Raw genomic sequence first — 14,713 nt, 5'->3', positions numbered from 1 at the left:
CAATCCATATATTAAATATTAGTAAAGCTTAATTTCTTTCTTATTTTTTTAGTTAAAATATAAATATAAATAGAAGTTCTAATATTTTCTTCCCGCACCCCAATAGATCATCTTGCGCACCCCACTTTGGAGACCACTGGCCTACTGCATATAAATACAGAAACCGAAATCATTACAACATATTCATATTTTATTAAATTATCCTTATATTAATATGCAAATGAATATTATATAAGACCTATGTTTGTATGTTACTCAAGTAGTCCCTAAAACTGTTAGATAATGTCTGAAGCCAAATGTATACATTTAATGATTTTTTATCTGAGGATAATTTTTAAATATTTTAACTGACCTCAGGACTGTTTGATTTCTCCTTTATTAAATATATCAGTTTCTGTGGCAGTCATGAAAGACAGGTCAAATTATAAAAGTAAATAATCACTTTCCAATGTGTGACGGGACAAGAGAATTATACAAAATATTTTTTTTAAATCAGTTTGAATTTATAAATACACTTACCAGTTGACACTGCCAGTTGGAATTTCAAGCATTTTCCTGGACACATGATGAATAATAATGTCATGCATTTCTAATCTCTTTGGTATCCAAACCAATTAAGCCAAATATTCTAAAGAATAAATACCGTATTTTCTTGTATACCAGATGACCTCAAAGAAGACACGCACCTTATTCTTGGGCATATATATTTTTTCTGCAATTGTAATTCTAGAAAGCAAGGACAGAGCCTAATCTTCAGCTTACTTTCTCTTTCCTGCCCAAACAAAACCTTTAACTTTAGTTGCATCTAAAAACTGGTCTCCATGGATAAATCTATGAATTTGAAAAGAGAAAAAAAAGTAATCTTGGGGCTGTGAAACAGGAGAAGAGAGACCAGGAATAGCTACCAGACAGCAAATTTACCAGAAAAGTTAGCTTGAATACTAGAACATCAAGACCATTAAGAAGGAGAGACAGTCTTTAGCACCTGTGGGGTAAAGAACACTGAGCCATTAAGTCAACTGTTTCCCTCAGCTACTTAAACAGAAGTGCTATTACAGCTGCCTAGAGGAGCAGGAATCAAAGCAAGTGTGCTTCTATTTTGAACAGAAAATCAGGTTTCCCACTTGAGATAACCCCCAATTTTTGAGCTGATTTTTTGGGGAAAAGATGCATGGGGTATGTAAGTAAATGAGGTACGTAAGCATTAGAAATGGTTTAGCTATACAGCTCTAAAAATTAGCTATTTGAAACTAATGAAGATTTTAGGCAGAAGGCAAGGCAGGCTGGCACCAAAGGCTGCATCACCATGAGTGGGAACATGGTGTTTGTAGTACAACTCAAAGCCTTTTGAGGCTTCATGAAATGCACACAGTGCTCATGATTCTGTTTGCCACACTGCTTTTTTGCAGAGTGGTGGCAAAATTAGACACCAGGAAATCCTGGCACCTAGAAAACCCGCAGCAGAAAAAAATGGGCTGGCACACATGCCTGCAGCGTGTGCTGCCCGAAACTGGCACCTGGCTGGCCAGAACCAGGCTCCAGATCCCTGGATCTCCACTGTGCAGCTCAGGGAGGTCCCAGGTAAGACTGTTGGCGCCAGCCCAGCTGCTGCCCCACCCAAGGCAATGTGCCACACACCAGAGTGCATGTGCAGAGGCATGCCCAGGGACAACTAGCAGCGGGAAAAATATGTGCTGCTGCTAGCTGTCTTTGGAACAAATAAACAATATTTTCACTGGTGTTCTGAATAACGATTATCCTATCTGAAACTGGTAATGGAGACCTTCCCCCACATAATGCTGGAACGGCACTGCTTTACAGAATAAATAGGAAAATTCTCCTTTTCTAGGCACACTACTTCTATTTGGCTCTGGTCCATTATAGAAACATCATCAGCCCAGAATGCTTTGAGTTACTGGGTGCTTTTAAAAGGATATTTTTCCCATAGCAGTGGCTTCACAGGCTCAAAGAAGTTCATATTGTACCTTAAGATTTGTAGGTACATATTCTTCCCTAGTAATTATTCTTTAAAAGGGAAATGGGGCTGGGAGGCAAGAGCACCATAAAATGCTTGACTGAGGTACTGAAAACAAACCGTTATATGGCCACCAACACTGGACGGCCACTATATGACACGCACATTGATTGTTTACATTATAGAAAACAAACTGTTTAATCAGATGGAATTACTTTAAAGAAGTCTTTCTGCAACAAAAATTGACTGAAAATGAAGTGAACATGTTACAATCCACTGGCTCTGCTTTAAAGGACCTGCAAAACCTGCAGGGAATGACATTGCTCTCAGTCTACCTTTTTGGCAACTATAATTTTAAAAGGTATTAGCTTTTCTATGGAATAGCTGCCAAGGGAAGTAATTTAAATTGTGCCCTATATGATATTTATGACATAATTTTAAAAAGGTAGTAAGTCCTCAGTTTAGGGGCCTACCATTAGTATCAGAGAGGAATGAGAGTGTTTTATCTATAGAGAACAGGAGGAAGAAATTTAAGAAAAGTATAGAATCCGTCCAAGCCAAACTTTCTCAGACAGTGTTGAGGACTTGCTGGTGTCCATATAGAAAAGAAAAATACACTAATGCAGATTGAGATACTTCTATTTATTCTGTTATGAACAGAAGACATTAAAATTAGGCTAGGAATTGCCTAATGTATTATTGCAGCAGAAAACTAAGATTTGCATTAAGGTTTATCATAAACTGCTGAAGGGAAGAGAATGTGTTATAAAGTGGTCTCAGAATGGGAGATGCTTGAACACATTAAAAGTTTATATAAATTGTGACAGGAAGAGATGCTAGTGTTTTCAGAGAGTAATTAAAATTTGGCGAGATTTCTATCCTTTTGGGGATTCGGGAAAATACTTGATATTGGTTCTGACAGTTGATACTACTATAAGGAGTTAAAAAGTCAGTGTTCATTAATACGCTGGCAATGTACAATGGATATATTTATTCTGTAATGAATAATAAGAAAATATAAGTCACTACTGTTAACGGTGCACTATTGAATCTGAATAGACAATGAGCAGATGATGTGTAGGATATAATGAAGGTAAGTAATTGAACAGTGAAGCATAAAACGTGCCTTGTTATAGTTGCACACTTTTAAGCTTATTTATTTTACTGCCATTTCTGGGGGAAGAGATGAAAAGACTATCAATCAAAAACAGCATTTTAAGATAGAATTTGAAGAGAAGCCATGCTGGCATAAGGATCCATATGAAAGAGTCTAGAATGAGAGAAAGCTCTGAATACTGTAGTTGCTCCCAAAACTTCTGTAGAGCAGAGGGAACTGAAAAATCTCAAAAGGCAGAAAGTTAGATGGGAACTAAATTGCGTAGGGATGAACTGGCAACTTCAGAAGTTATAGCAAAATTAGGAAACTAAAACTGGAAGTTATGCATTACTACATTTGGTAGAAATAATTTTAGACATCTAGACTAAATACAAAGGGTCAAAAAGTGTGAGGCTGAATTAATTTAACCTTCAGTTTAGTTTAAGCTGTGGAGACTGAATTAAAAATTAAGTGAACAGACATTAACTTTTGATTCTGGAAATGCAGCTACATGCCTGCAGTGGCCCAGGCCAAAAGCCAGGAGGTGCTAGAGCACTCCTCCCTGCTTGGCTGGAGCAGATTGCTTCAGACAAGACTAGCTCACCCACTGTGTGAGGAGGGTATGCAGGGGAGATGCAAAGCATCCTGGGATGCGGGAGGACTGCAAGTTAATTTGAACGTGGAGGGGATCTGGGACAGAAGTTCAATAAACTGATTTAACCTAAATCAGTTAAGTCTGATGCTACATCCATCCAGGCTTATTTTAAACTGGTTTCAGTGACTTTGAAAGCAGTTTATGGGCACAGACAGAAGTGCCAATTTTAGCCACAGCAGCTTATGGCCATGACCAAACACAAGTGCATGGCTGTAGACAATTTAAAAAATGGCTGATTGGGTGAAAATCTGACCTCTCACTGCATGAAGAGTCAGATAAAGACATTTCAAAATAGAGCACCTTCTGTAACTTCTGTCTGCATGACATCAAGCTGTTTTCAGAATGGGAGGGGGAAAGGGAGCAGTCGGGGGGTTTTCAGCCCCTGCTGGAAGGTGGGGCAGGTGAACTGGAGTCCCCCCTCCCCCCCCCCCCAATCTTGGAGGGCTCCAATACACCCACCCCAACTCCCAGGATGAGCTCTCTCTCCTCCCTTTCCCCCCTCCTATTCTGAAACAGCAACAGGCTGGGAGAAAGGAGGGGCTGTTACTAAGGGAAACTGGCTGCAGTCTCACAGCCAGCAAGTAGATTCCCTTCTTCCCTGGAACCAACAGTGAACTTCTGTTTGTTCCAGGAGATCGTTGTTACTCAGAATGCTTGCTGCAAAGCGTTTTCACTTACAACAAGGAGCTACACTTCTGTTTGTACCCTGTGTGCACTGAACTTCTGTTGTGCTATAGATCTGAACCCGTTTCCAATCACCTATACCAGTTTACATGCAAGTTCTGTCCCTAGCCCTAAAGGCCAGATTCTGCCTTCCTTACCAACAGTGAGCCATACCTTTCTTAAGTTTCTCACTGGCAAAGCATCATACATCTGCTTTCACTGTGTATATGGGATTATGCCCAGGAGAAAAGTTAAAAAATGTGCAAACTTGCAAACATTTTTGCAAGACTGGGGCTAAGCAAAATAGGCCCACTTATTCAGTGGTACTTTTCATGAAGTAGAGTAGTCAATGTGCATACAAGAGGAAGAAAAAAAAAGAAAGAAAATTGAGCTCCAAATATTTGGAATATGAATGGCAAAAGCATGAAAGCAAATTGAAATGAACAATTTAAAGGTGGCAGCTAGTACTATCGTGCCAGCATCTAGTGCAGAGACAAAAGATATGCATACACATACTAACTGCTATGCAAACATCTACAAACAAAATGATATTTTTATCATTTAAGGCTTTCTCTGGCTTCATCTATTCTATAAAGTTTTGTTGAGAAAAATTTCATTATACTGCCACAGTTTTCCATGCATATGCACATCCTGGCAAACCCTGGTCTCTTTCTCACTTAAATAAATTCATGTTGGCAAATGACACCACCTGTCTGTTGCCAAAGACCACAACTAAAACCAAGTGTGGAAAAGTTCCAATGACAAAACAATGTTGGGAACTGCAAGCCCTATGTTCTTAGCCATAGTAGACCGAGTATTTTGCTGACACAGCTTCTTTCAGTGAGTACAGGTTTCCCTCATTTTATGCAGGTTCTGTATGTACAAATTTGCTCTTATGCGATAACTTTTTATACCAAAAATTCATTATATGCAAGGCAAATTTAATCTTATGCAATTGGTGTGGTGGAAGCTCATAGTCAGCTGCTTTGTGCCGTGTATTTTGGGAGTGATATGCACCAAAATATAGTCTCTTGTGTGGATCTGTGCTCCTCGCTCATTGTCTGTGACACGTTTCTGTAGTTGCCATCCCCATTATAATAGTGCCCTGTGCTTGGGTGTACTGTCTGCTGTTGATGGGTACCAAAATTGCCTTGTAAAAGTGGTAGAAATGGGTCTGGGGTCAGTACAGTCAAGGTCTTGGAACATATCCCTATTTGTTACGTTGTGAAGTGGGCTACCTTTATGCAAATTCAAGTTATGCACCATTTTCCAGGAACGCACATACAGCATAACACGAGGGAAACCTGTACATGTTGCACTAGCAAAAGCAGCCAAATGTGTGTGCACCCAACTGACAAAGTAATGTCAGCAACTGTAAGTCAACAAAACATCTGGCAGCAAAGTGTTCTAGGATGGATACAGTTCAGGAAACAGTATCTTTTGGAGCCAACTGAATGTGTCTTATAGGTCATACTTACCTTCCATTCTGCAGAATTCTTGTTTCCTGTTTTGCAAAAACTTGAGAAATGTTAAAATTTGCCTTTCTGAACATCCAATTTAAGTAGAATCAGCTAGCTTATTTTAGAAGGGGACAATCACATTTTCCTGTCACCATTCTATCCAACTCAGACACTAACTGGTATCAAGTTGGGATGTCTGTGAAACTATCATCTTAAATATACAAGGTCTTACATAATGTCTTTGCTGTAGAACTCTGGATAAAAGGAAGTCTATTATTTAATAGTGGATAAATAACATTGGTTTAAAGTGCAATGGAGGGACTATGATCTAGTAGGTCTTATACTTCTCTAGCTTGCTGAATACATATGAGCTATTTATTCAGTTCTATGAAGTGGAGGTTAGTCACCTAGCTCTCAAAAGGCAACAGAAATTGCTTGCCTAACTAGAAAAGAGAATTCTTTCCATATTTATTTTCTATAGGAATATATATTATTTTATATCTTTATGAGATTAAATCTTAAATAGAATGCCGTACTGCCAAAAATAAAGCAAAGCATGAAATATTTCAGAAGTCTTCCATCCCTTTAACAAAAGTACTGAAAATATAGTGAACAAACCAACATGTAATATAAAGATATACTTAAGATACAACATGACCAGGGACAACTTCAAAAGAAATTAAACAACCATTTAGTAAGATATAACTAAGTTACACTTCTGCAAAGAAAATAATTACCTTTTTGTGGAGAGCATGAAATTCACTATATCTCTTTTCGACAAAATGTTTTCTTCCATTTACAAGCACCTCAATCTTGAAGACCTGTAAAAATATAAAGACATAAAAAACTATTAATTTCACCTACTCAAAACACTCATTTGTGTGACACAGTAAGTTTGTGACCATGATGTATTTCATCCCTTTAATTACAGTAGCTGATCCCAAAAAACCCAGAAGACTCAGGAGACACAGGAGTGCAACATTGATTAATGAGGAGTCTGACTAAATGCTCAACTAACAAGTTTGTTCAGCAGATGCATCTAAAAGCAATTAAGCTTTGGATATTTTTTAATCTGTGTATTTTATTTTGCAGCAATGATTCTTTACTGAAATTATTTCATATGGTTCAAGGGAAAAGAAAACAAAGTAGTAATGACAAAAAACCCCCAAAACAAACACAAGGATTCTGTTTCTTTTTTTCTCTCTCATAATACTTTACGGTAACAAGCTAACACATGTACAATGCATTCCTGATGACAGAAGCAGTATGTCTTCTAAAGCACAAAAGAAATAAATGCAAACAGTGCATTGTAGGTTAATTTCTTCCTAACCTGCATATTCATCTCTAGTCTCAGCTGGGCTTGTTTTACCATTTACACCACAGATAAAAAAAAAAAAGGTGGTAAAGGCTTGTTTTCTTTGTCTGATACGTATGACAGCTTTTGCCGCTGCATGTAGAAGGTTGAAAGGCCAGATGAAGAGGCTCTCTGGATCCACTAATTAGTAGCCACTAACACGACATTTTCTGGATTTTCAGGTCACTGGGTCAGTTGTGAGGGCAGATGATGAGAAAAAATTTGAAAAGCTTATGAAAACATGGCCTATTAAATGAAGACAAGATCAGTGGGAAAGCAGCATGAAAAAAGACATTTGCTGCTTCCATTAGTTTTTAACTGTGTTTTATTTTTCTTAGAAAAGGCTAGAAGTAATTAACCCCAGAATGATAAAAGACTATGTTGAAGACAGAATATTGCCTCAAGGATCCAGTTTTAAGCCTCGGTATATTATCCTTTACAATGAATTTGGGAACCGTTTCACTCAGATGTAGATTAAAAAGCTTCTGTCACAGACTAGTCCACCAGCATGGTTCAGGCCAAATGATAAAGAAATCAAACACTTTCTACTGTTCTCTGCTAGACTGCCATTTTAAAATATTATTCAAATGTTGCTTATTTCTCAACAGTCAGCCAAATGCGTTAAAATTAATCTAATAAGCAGCTTGGCTAAGCTCTGTAGAGATGCATGCTTTAGTTCAGTTTGAACCAGAACGAACAGGGCCATGGCAAAGTATTCAGCTTAAGGAGAATTAGTTTATACTGTCAGCTTATACACTGACACAATTTGGGACTGAATGCTCCTTCACTTTAGTAGGAATTTTACTATACAGGAATCACTAAGTAGGCAACCCCATGTCAGAGTCCACATTTCTTTCTTTCCTTCTTTCTTACTTGGTTATTTGCAAAACAGCTATATACCAGAAACCCAGAAATTATTAGTTTTTGGCAAAAGCATCAGAAAAGGATGTTCTGCAAAACCAAAGTGTAAATGAGATGATAGGTAAGGAAGGAGATTTTTAAAAGATCAGTTTAAACTTAGCTGAAAATACAGCACTACTTTTTTCAAGCTATGAACACAGGCTTTTATTGTTCTAAGTATGTAGATGGGAAACCCTGTTTAATGTACATGGAAGTCAGTTTCAATTAGCTGCACCACTTAAGTAAAGAACCATTTATTTCAGAGTGATGCATAAGAAACACAAGATATAAAATGCTTTTGAATGCAAAGATGTTCAAAAGTAAAGCAGTCTAGCAGACTGAGGGTGCACACAGACATTTGGGGCTTAAGGGGAGGACAGATGGTGTTAAAAATAGCCACTTATTCTAATTTACTTCACCCAGGTGCAGACTTTACTTTTAGATCCCTAATTAGGTCTATCTAAGTGAGAACTGTATAAAAGTTCAGGACAGTTAGATTGGGGCACATTATTTGTCTGAGGGCAGGGGGCTAAAAATAGACCCTGGTCCCAGGTAGTGGGGGAGAGAGGCCCCCATCCACCCAAAATTCCCTGCAGACCCCAGTAGCCCCTCAATCCTACCAACCCCATGAAGTCCCCACCGGCTCCCAATGCTCTCTGCAGACCCCACCGGGCCGCCCCACAAATCCCCTGATCCCCCACTGCAGACCCCATCTTCCCACCCCAATACCCCGATCCTCCCTGCCCCAGCTGCTTGCCCCCAATCTCTCCCAAGCCTCTGCCCTACCTCTCCATCTTCCAAATTTACCTTGGATTGGATGGCCATTTTAACTCAATCTAACAGCCCCCTAACCTCCCTGAACATTTGTATGTACTCTTAGTGCAAGGGTGGGCAAAGTCTTGTCTGCAGGCCAGACCAGGCCCATGGCAGGCTCCATTTCCCAGCAGCCCCTGCTTGCATTCCGGTGGCTAGTTTACATGGACACCCTAGTAGTGGTGGTGCCATGATATCGCAGGGCCAAGGTTTTCGTGGAGACCAGCCCCAGTCACCCTGGCAGGGCGTGCAACTGCTCTGGGGCCACGGCTGAGAACCTGCAGTGATGACATCATGGCCCAGAGCTGCGATCTGCTGCCTGCATGCTCTGGATCTGGGAAGGGGAAAGGGGGTGCCTGGGGCATGCAGGCAGTGGATCGCAGCTCTGCCCCAGCTCTGGACCATGTTGTCACCATTGCAAGATCCCAGCCCTGGAACAGCTTCTTGCCCAGCCACACTGCCTGTGCTGCTAAAGCCAGTCTCCATGGAAACCCTGACCCCACACTATCATGGCGCCACCGCTACTAGCCCTCCATGGAAACTGGCCACAGTGATGCAGGCAGGGGACTGCTGGAAAATGGGAATCCAGCCACTGGCTGGATCCACCATTTTGCCCACCCTTGCCTTAGTGGCTGAGAAGACTGGAATATGAACCCAGCCAAGTAGATAGTAGAAAGTGACCCAAGTTAATTACTTATTCATTTCTGTAGGGAAGATCTATATTAAGAAACCAATGGTCCCTGTGGCCATGTGGGGGTGCATAACCGAATTTCTCTCCCTGGGGCTCATCTGCCATGCCTTGAATTGATGGAAGAAGTTGTTAATTCCCCAACAAGAGAGGGTGTGGTAAATCACCCCAGAAGCAGGATAAAAATTGGTTTAATAGTGAATTCCCTGCAGGTTGTGGATAACCCCAGCTGTTCTCACAGTGCGCGGTCTTCTTTCACCCTCCACTGCCGTGCAACCCACTCCCCTGAGCCTGTCAGCTCGCCTCCAGTCTCACTCTCTTTCCTTCCTTCACAGGTATCAGTTTCTGTGGAAACTTCTCTCCGTCTGAGGATCAATCTCCACTCTCTCCCTCACCTCTTTGCTTCGACGGCTGCTGTAGCTACCTTCAGCCAGTCTTATCAAGGATCTGTTCCAGTGCTGGGTTTGCCACTCCTGGCTTTCCCCATGGACTCTCCTCATGCCGTGCCCTGGGGGCAGAGAAAAGCCCCCTGCTGTGGACTTTAATAGCTGCTGGCTTTTAATCAGGCAACATTCATCCTAGGTGCGATTCTGCTCCCCAATTGTGCCTACTAAGTAATTATCCGTGTTCTGTCCTTAACCCAACTCTCCCCCACACTCGCAACTTTGTAGCACCAAAAGAACAGAGCTGTTCCTTGCCCTGTTAGAGTCCCCATTCAGTTACTAGTGAAAATTGTGGACATCACACAAAAATCCCATTGACTTAATTCACGTGCTGAAGAACTACTTGACACAGAAACTAAGAAAGGAATAAGGGCAGTGAATACATAGGTTGCCAGGTGAAGACATTAGTGAAGCAGCATAAGGCAGTTTACACAGCTTTTGCTGTAGTACTTCAAGTCTACAAGGTTACTTATTGGGTAACTTTGACATGAACAATATATATTTTTTAAATATCAGATTTTGTTGTCACACTACAAGAGTTCAATAGTGTTAAGTGTATTTATTTATTTTTAAATACATGGAGCATCCATAAATTTACAGACTGTTAGTAACTCCTGGGGGAAGACAAGAGAAAGTAGTCCTCCACACATGGAGAAGACACTCTCAAGATGCTGTTCAACTTGCCCACTGCCTGCCAGCCAGCCAGCCAGCCAGCCAGCCAGCCAGCAGCCATAGGTTAATGAAGCAGCCACAAGTTGCTGATCCCTCCTACTGCAGCCACCCATGTTCATATTGTTGCCACACAAAGAAATACAGTGGAGCCAAGCAGCAATTTAACCCTGGCTGCTGCTAAGTTATTTTTCTCAAGGAGTAGCCATTTTTGCTCTGGAAGAAGAAGACTGAAAAGCTGTACACTTGAGGTTTCTACCAGGAGAACAGCAATTCTCCTGGTAGAAACTGAATGTCTGTACCTGGCCTATGTCTACTCACTGTAGTACACGTATCACAACATCTTATGACATCTCTGAAAGATGCATGAAATGATATTAAATTTTGCTTAAATATTATGTGATGTATGAATAAATAACCTTGTACATTGCAGAAGTGAAGTTGAATGAGAAGGTTATATATCTTGCACTTATGAAAACTATGTTATTAAATTTAGGCTGCATAAAGTCTTGCCTTATCACTACTTACTGGATCACTATTCAGAATATTAATATAATTTCTTTGCCACTGTTTTCAACAAGGGCCTAACTGGGTGTAGAAGAATGAGACAGATTGGGTCACGTGTGGATGGGGGTTGGGGGAAGAGAAATTGCCTGACAAATTCAAAATAGCTAGAGAATATAGGCAAGTCTCACACAAATGTAACTGAGCAGTTGCAGACACTGACAAAAGAACAATGTAAGGAAACTGGTGAACCTAGATCAAAGTGCCAAAATAAAGAAGGAAGAATTGCAGACAAAAATTGCAACAGTGCAAGGAAATTACTTTTCTTTATAAAAATGTTTTCTGAATAGATAACTCTGCACAGATATATGACTTTTTACAAGCAATGGGTGTTAAAAAAAATGCAATAATCACGGAGTCAGACAAATAATAGTACTCATAACAGTGAACAAAATGCCTGAAGTTACGTTCACACTCCATGATCTTCATTCAGTTTTGGTCAGATCAAGAAATGCATAGTACAGTAATATTTGTGCCCTTTACTAAATGTACCAAGTAAGACATTCCCTATCCCAGAATTGTGCAGCTAAATGTGATTTCTCTTCCTTCAGATACCACAACACAGTCTAACCTACCATAACTGAAGCTGTTTGAAGACAGCCAATACTTTATACAGGAGAGCATTATCCACCAAAAGCAACAATGCAACAGACTCTAACTCAAGTAAAATGAAGCACGCACAATATGATCAGCTTTGGATCTGAATGAGACTGGAGGATGCAAATCCTTCTCCAAGCAAAACTGCTATCTTTACCAGAGAGATAATACCCCAACTCAATAACCACAGACAAAGAGATAAAGACAAAGAGATTATTTCATTTAATATATTCTAAGACTCTTTTTAGGAAATCATAACAGTCTTCTGGACCAAACTATAGAACAGCTGCATCTCTTTTTTATTTCAGTTTTGAAAAATATACAAAAAAACCTCTACAAATTAGTAAATTATTAACTGTTTTATTTCTGTGATTTTTAAAAAAAAATGAACCCAAATGTTCCTTATCCATTGTTCCCCTTACATTCTGCTGGTGTATGTGTATATATATATACACACATACATACATATACACACACACACGAGAGAGCGAAAGCGCGAGAGACAGAGAGAGAAGTTTACAAACTTTTTGTAGAGAGATAGGCTTATAACATGATCCGTCAGAGATGAGGAGAGATACAAAAACAAAAACCACGTAAAGGGAAATTTCCAAAAAAACAGATCTATCTAACATGAACTAGGAAAGAAAACCCATAACATTCTAGTAAACAAACAAACAAAAAAAAGATACAGAACTGAGCTTACCAATACTATTTAATACATTTCTTCCAGAAACAGATATGGTCCTTTAGAAGTCTATGTAGGCTTGATGAATTTTGACTGAAGAACAGCTAATGCATTCACGTCTCAAGGAACAAAACCTTAAACCTTTGTTACAGCCGTATGAAAGTAATTCTAGAACAAATGAAATTACAGCTCCAGAGCATAAAGCACTAATAGGGTTTTCACATGCTTAGTCTTTCATTAGTGTTCAGATAATGGTACACCTGTGCTGGTTCAGTTGGGTTGTGCTCTGTGAAAGAACAGAGTGTATGTATGAGGAGTAAGAAATGGCTTTACATCCTCTTTGCATTTGATGTAACAGCACCTGCTTTTAACTGCTCTAACATGTATCTACCTGCAAATAGGTGCTGGAAAACAGACAGGAATGGTTAAAGCCTAGCTATGCTTTGTTTTCTCATAAGAATGCCCGCTATGGTTAGGGCATAGACTGGACTGGGGTAGTATCACATAGCAATTCTATGCCACCAATACATTCCTTTATGATGGAAGAATACTGCAAGGGTCAGATCCCACCATATTTCCACAGCATCTATGTTACTAAAATACACTCAACAATTGGATCCAGAGTAAGAACCTTTGTTACTAGAAATCATGGGTTATTTTACTAGCTGGTGATCATATTATGTACACCATTTTGCTGAGACAACAGCTCAGAGAAAGTTAGCTCTAAATGGTGAGATGGGAAACAGTGATGAAACTGATACTGTGCAATTGCGCCATCTTTTTTGTCCAGAAACCGTGCACAAAAAATAATATTATAGGAAAAGCCTTCTTTTGTTATTGCACTAGAAATAAATACATTCAAAATAAATCCTGATTCTATAAAGTAGTTCATGGCTTTCCTTGACCAGGAGGAGCATCCTTATTATTTGCTGCAATCCAGTGAATTAAATTTGTATCATTAACGTTAAATCTATCAAGACAGCCAGTTTTGTCACCTCCTAAATTCCTTTTACCAGTCCACATTATTACAATACACTGAACCCTCATTATTCTCTAAAATAGTGATAAAAACATAGGACCATACACAGAAATCTCATACGTAGGAATACTCCCAAGCTTTTGTATTTTGGCAAACTCTCTGCTCTGTTTCCCTTGAGAAAATTTATTTTATTTAGTCATCATTCCTGGATCTAAGGTGTTCTCCTTCTATATTCACCTGCAGCACAGTACTGTCTATCCAAATTAGACAGTGACTTCTTCAAGGCAGAAACCTGTAAAATGTACGGCAATTTACAAAACACAATGATATTGTAATATAATGAATAATATTCATTGTACCATGTTCTTTTCCAGTATCAATCCTCCCACGACCAAAATAGATGAGTATAAGTAAAGATTATGTACAAAATACACACTCAGGAGTTGGGTATTCTTTTGAAAGATGGCATTAAGAGAATCCTTTGTTATGCTTTCATGTGGATTAGAGAAAGAGGGAGTAAAACAATACATGTTCTTTGTGGTGTCCCAGCAAGACAATCATTCCAACTAAACATGAATCTCTAGAGTCTCCTATGAAACTGTCATTGTTACTAAGTGAAAAGGTAGTTGGCATATAAGTGTAAGTACTCTCAAGATTTTTCCACTCACTTTAACCAATCTTTTTCAAACACATGCCTTAAAAATCCCATAGGAATTTCTCTGTCATTTCCTGAAAAATAACTTACTTGGCTCTCAAAGTTACAAAGTCTCTTTTGCCAACTAAACACAGACTATGGAAATACAGTTTCTAGCCAAGCTAGGGGGCTACAGATCTAAATGGCTCTTGCTATTTTTCTTTATTAGTCCTGAGGATGACATCTGTTACATGGATATCATCCTTTTAAAATCTGGTCTTCACTGTAACTATTCTGTCGCTCAAGTAAACTATAAACAAATGTGAGTAAGAAATAATAATAAGATGAGATAGGTAGATCTCAAAGCACTCTATAGGGCTGGGTTAATAATTGAATTCTATATTACAGACTGAGTAGTTGAGACAAGTTAAGTGATTTGCTCAAAGTCATACAAGTTAGGGACAGACATTACACATAAACCAGTTTAAGTGATCAGAAACTGGTTTAAACCTGTAACAGAACAGATGTTCAGTACACA

At 39.3% G+C, this 14,713-nt stretch overlaps 1 protein-coding gene across 2 annotated transcripts in view; it reads right to left on the bottom strand.

Moving 5' to 3' along the window:
- SNX24 (sorting nexin 24) overlaps positions 1–14,713 on the bottom strand; it is a 136,006-nt gene that overhangs the window by 55,776 nt on the left and 65,517 nt on the right. For both annotated transcript variants that reach the window (XM_019555296.1, XM_019555297.1), the window contains exon 2: positions 6,587–6,670. In XM_019555296.1, the coding sequence (XP_019410841.1) occupies positions 6,587–6,670 (84 nt within the window). The remainder of the gene's footprint in view (positions 1–6,586; positions 6,671–14,713) is intronic.

The sequence above is a fragment of the Crocodylus porosus genome, unplaced genomic scaffold (genome assembly GCF_001723895.1).
Source record: "Crocodylus porosus isolate Cpor-Errol unplaced genomic scaffold, CroPor_comp1, whole genome shotgun sequence".
Taxonomy (NCBI): Eukaryota; Metazoa; Chordata; order Crocodylia; family Crocodylidae; genus Crocodylus; species Crocodylus porosus.
The sequence above is the reverse complement of the archived record's forward strand: the minus strand, read 5'-3'. Positions and strand labels throughout refer to the sequence as shown.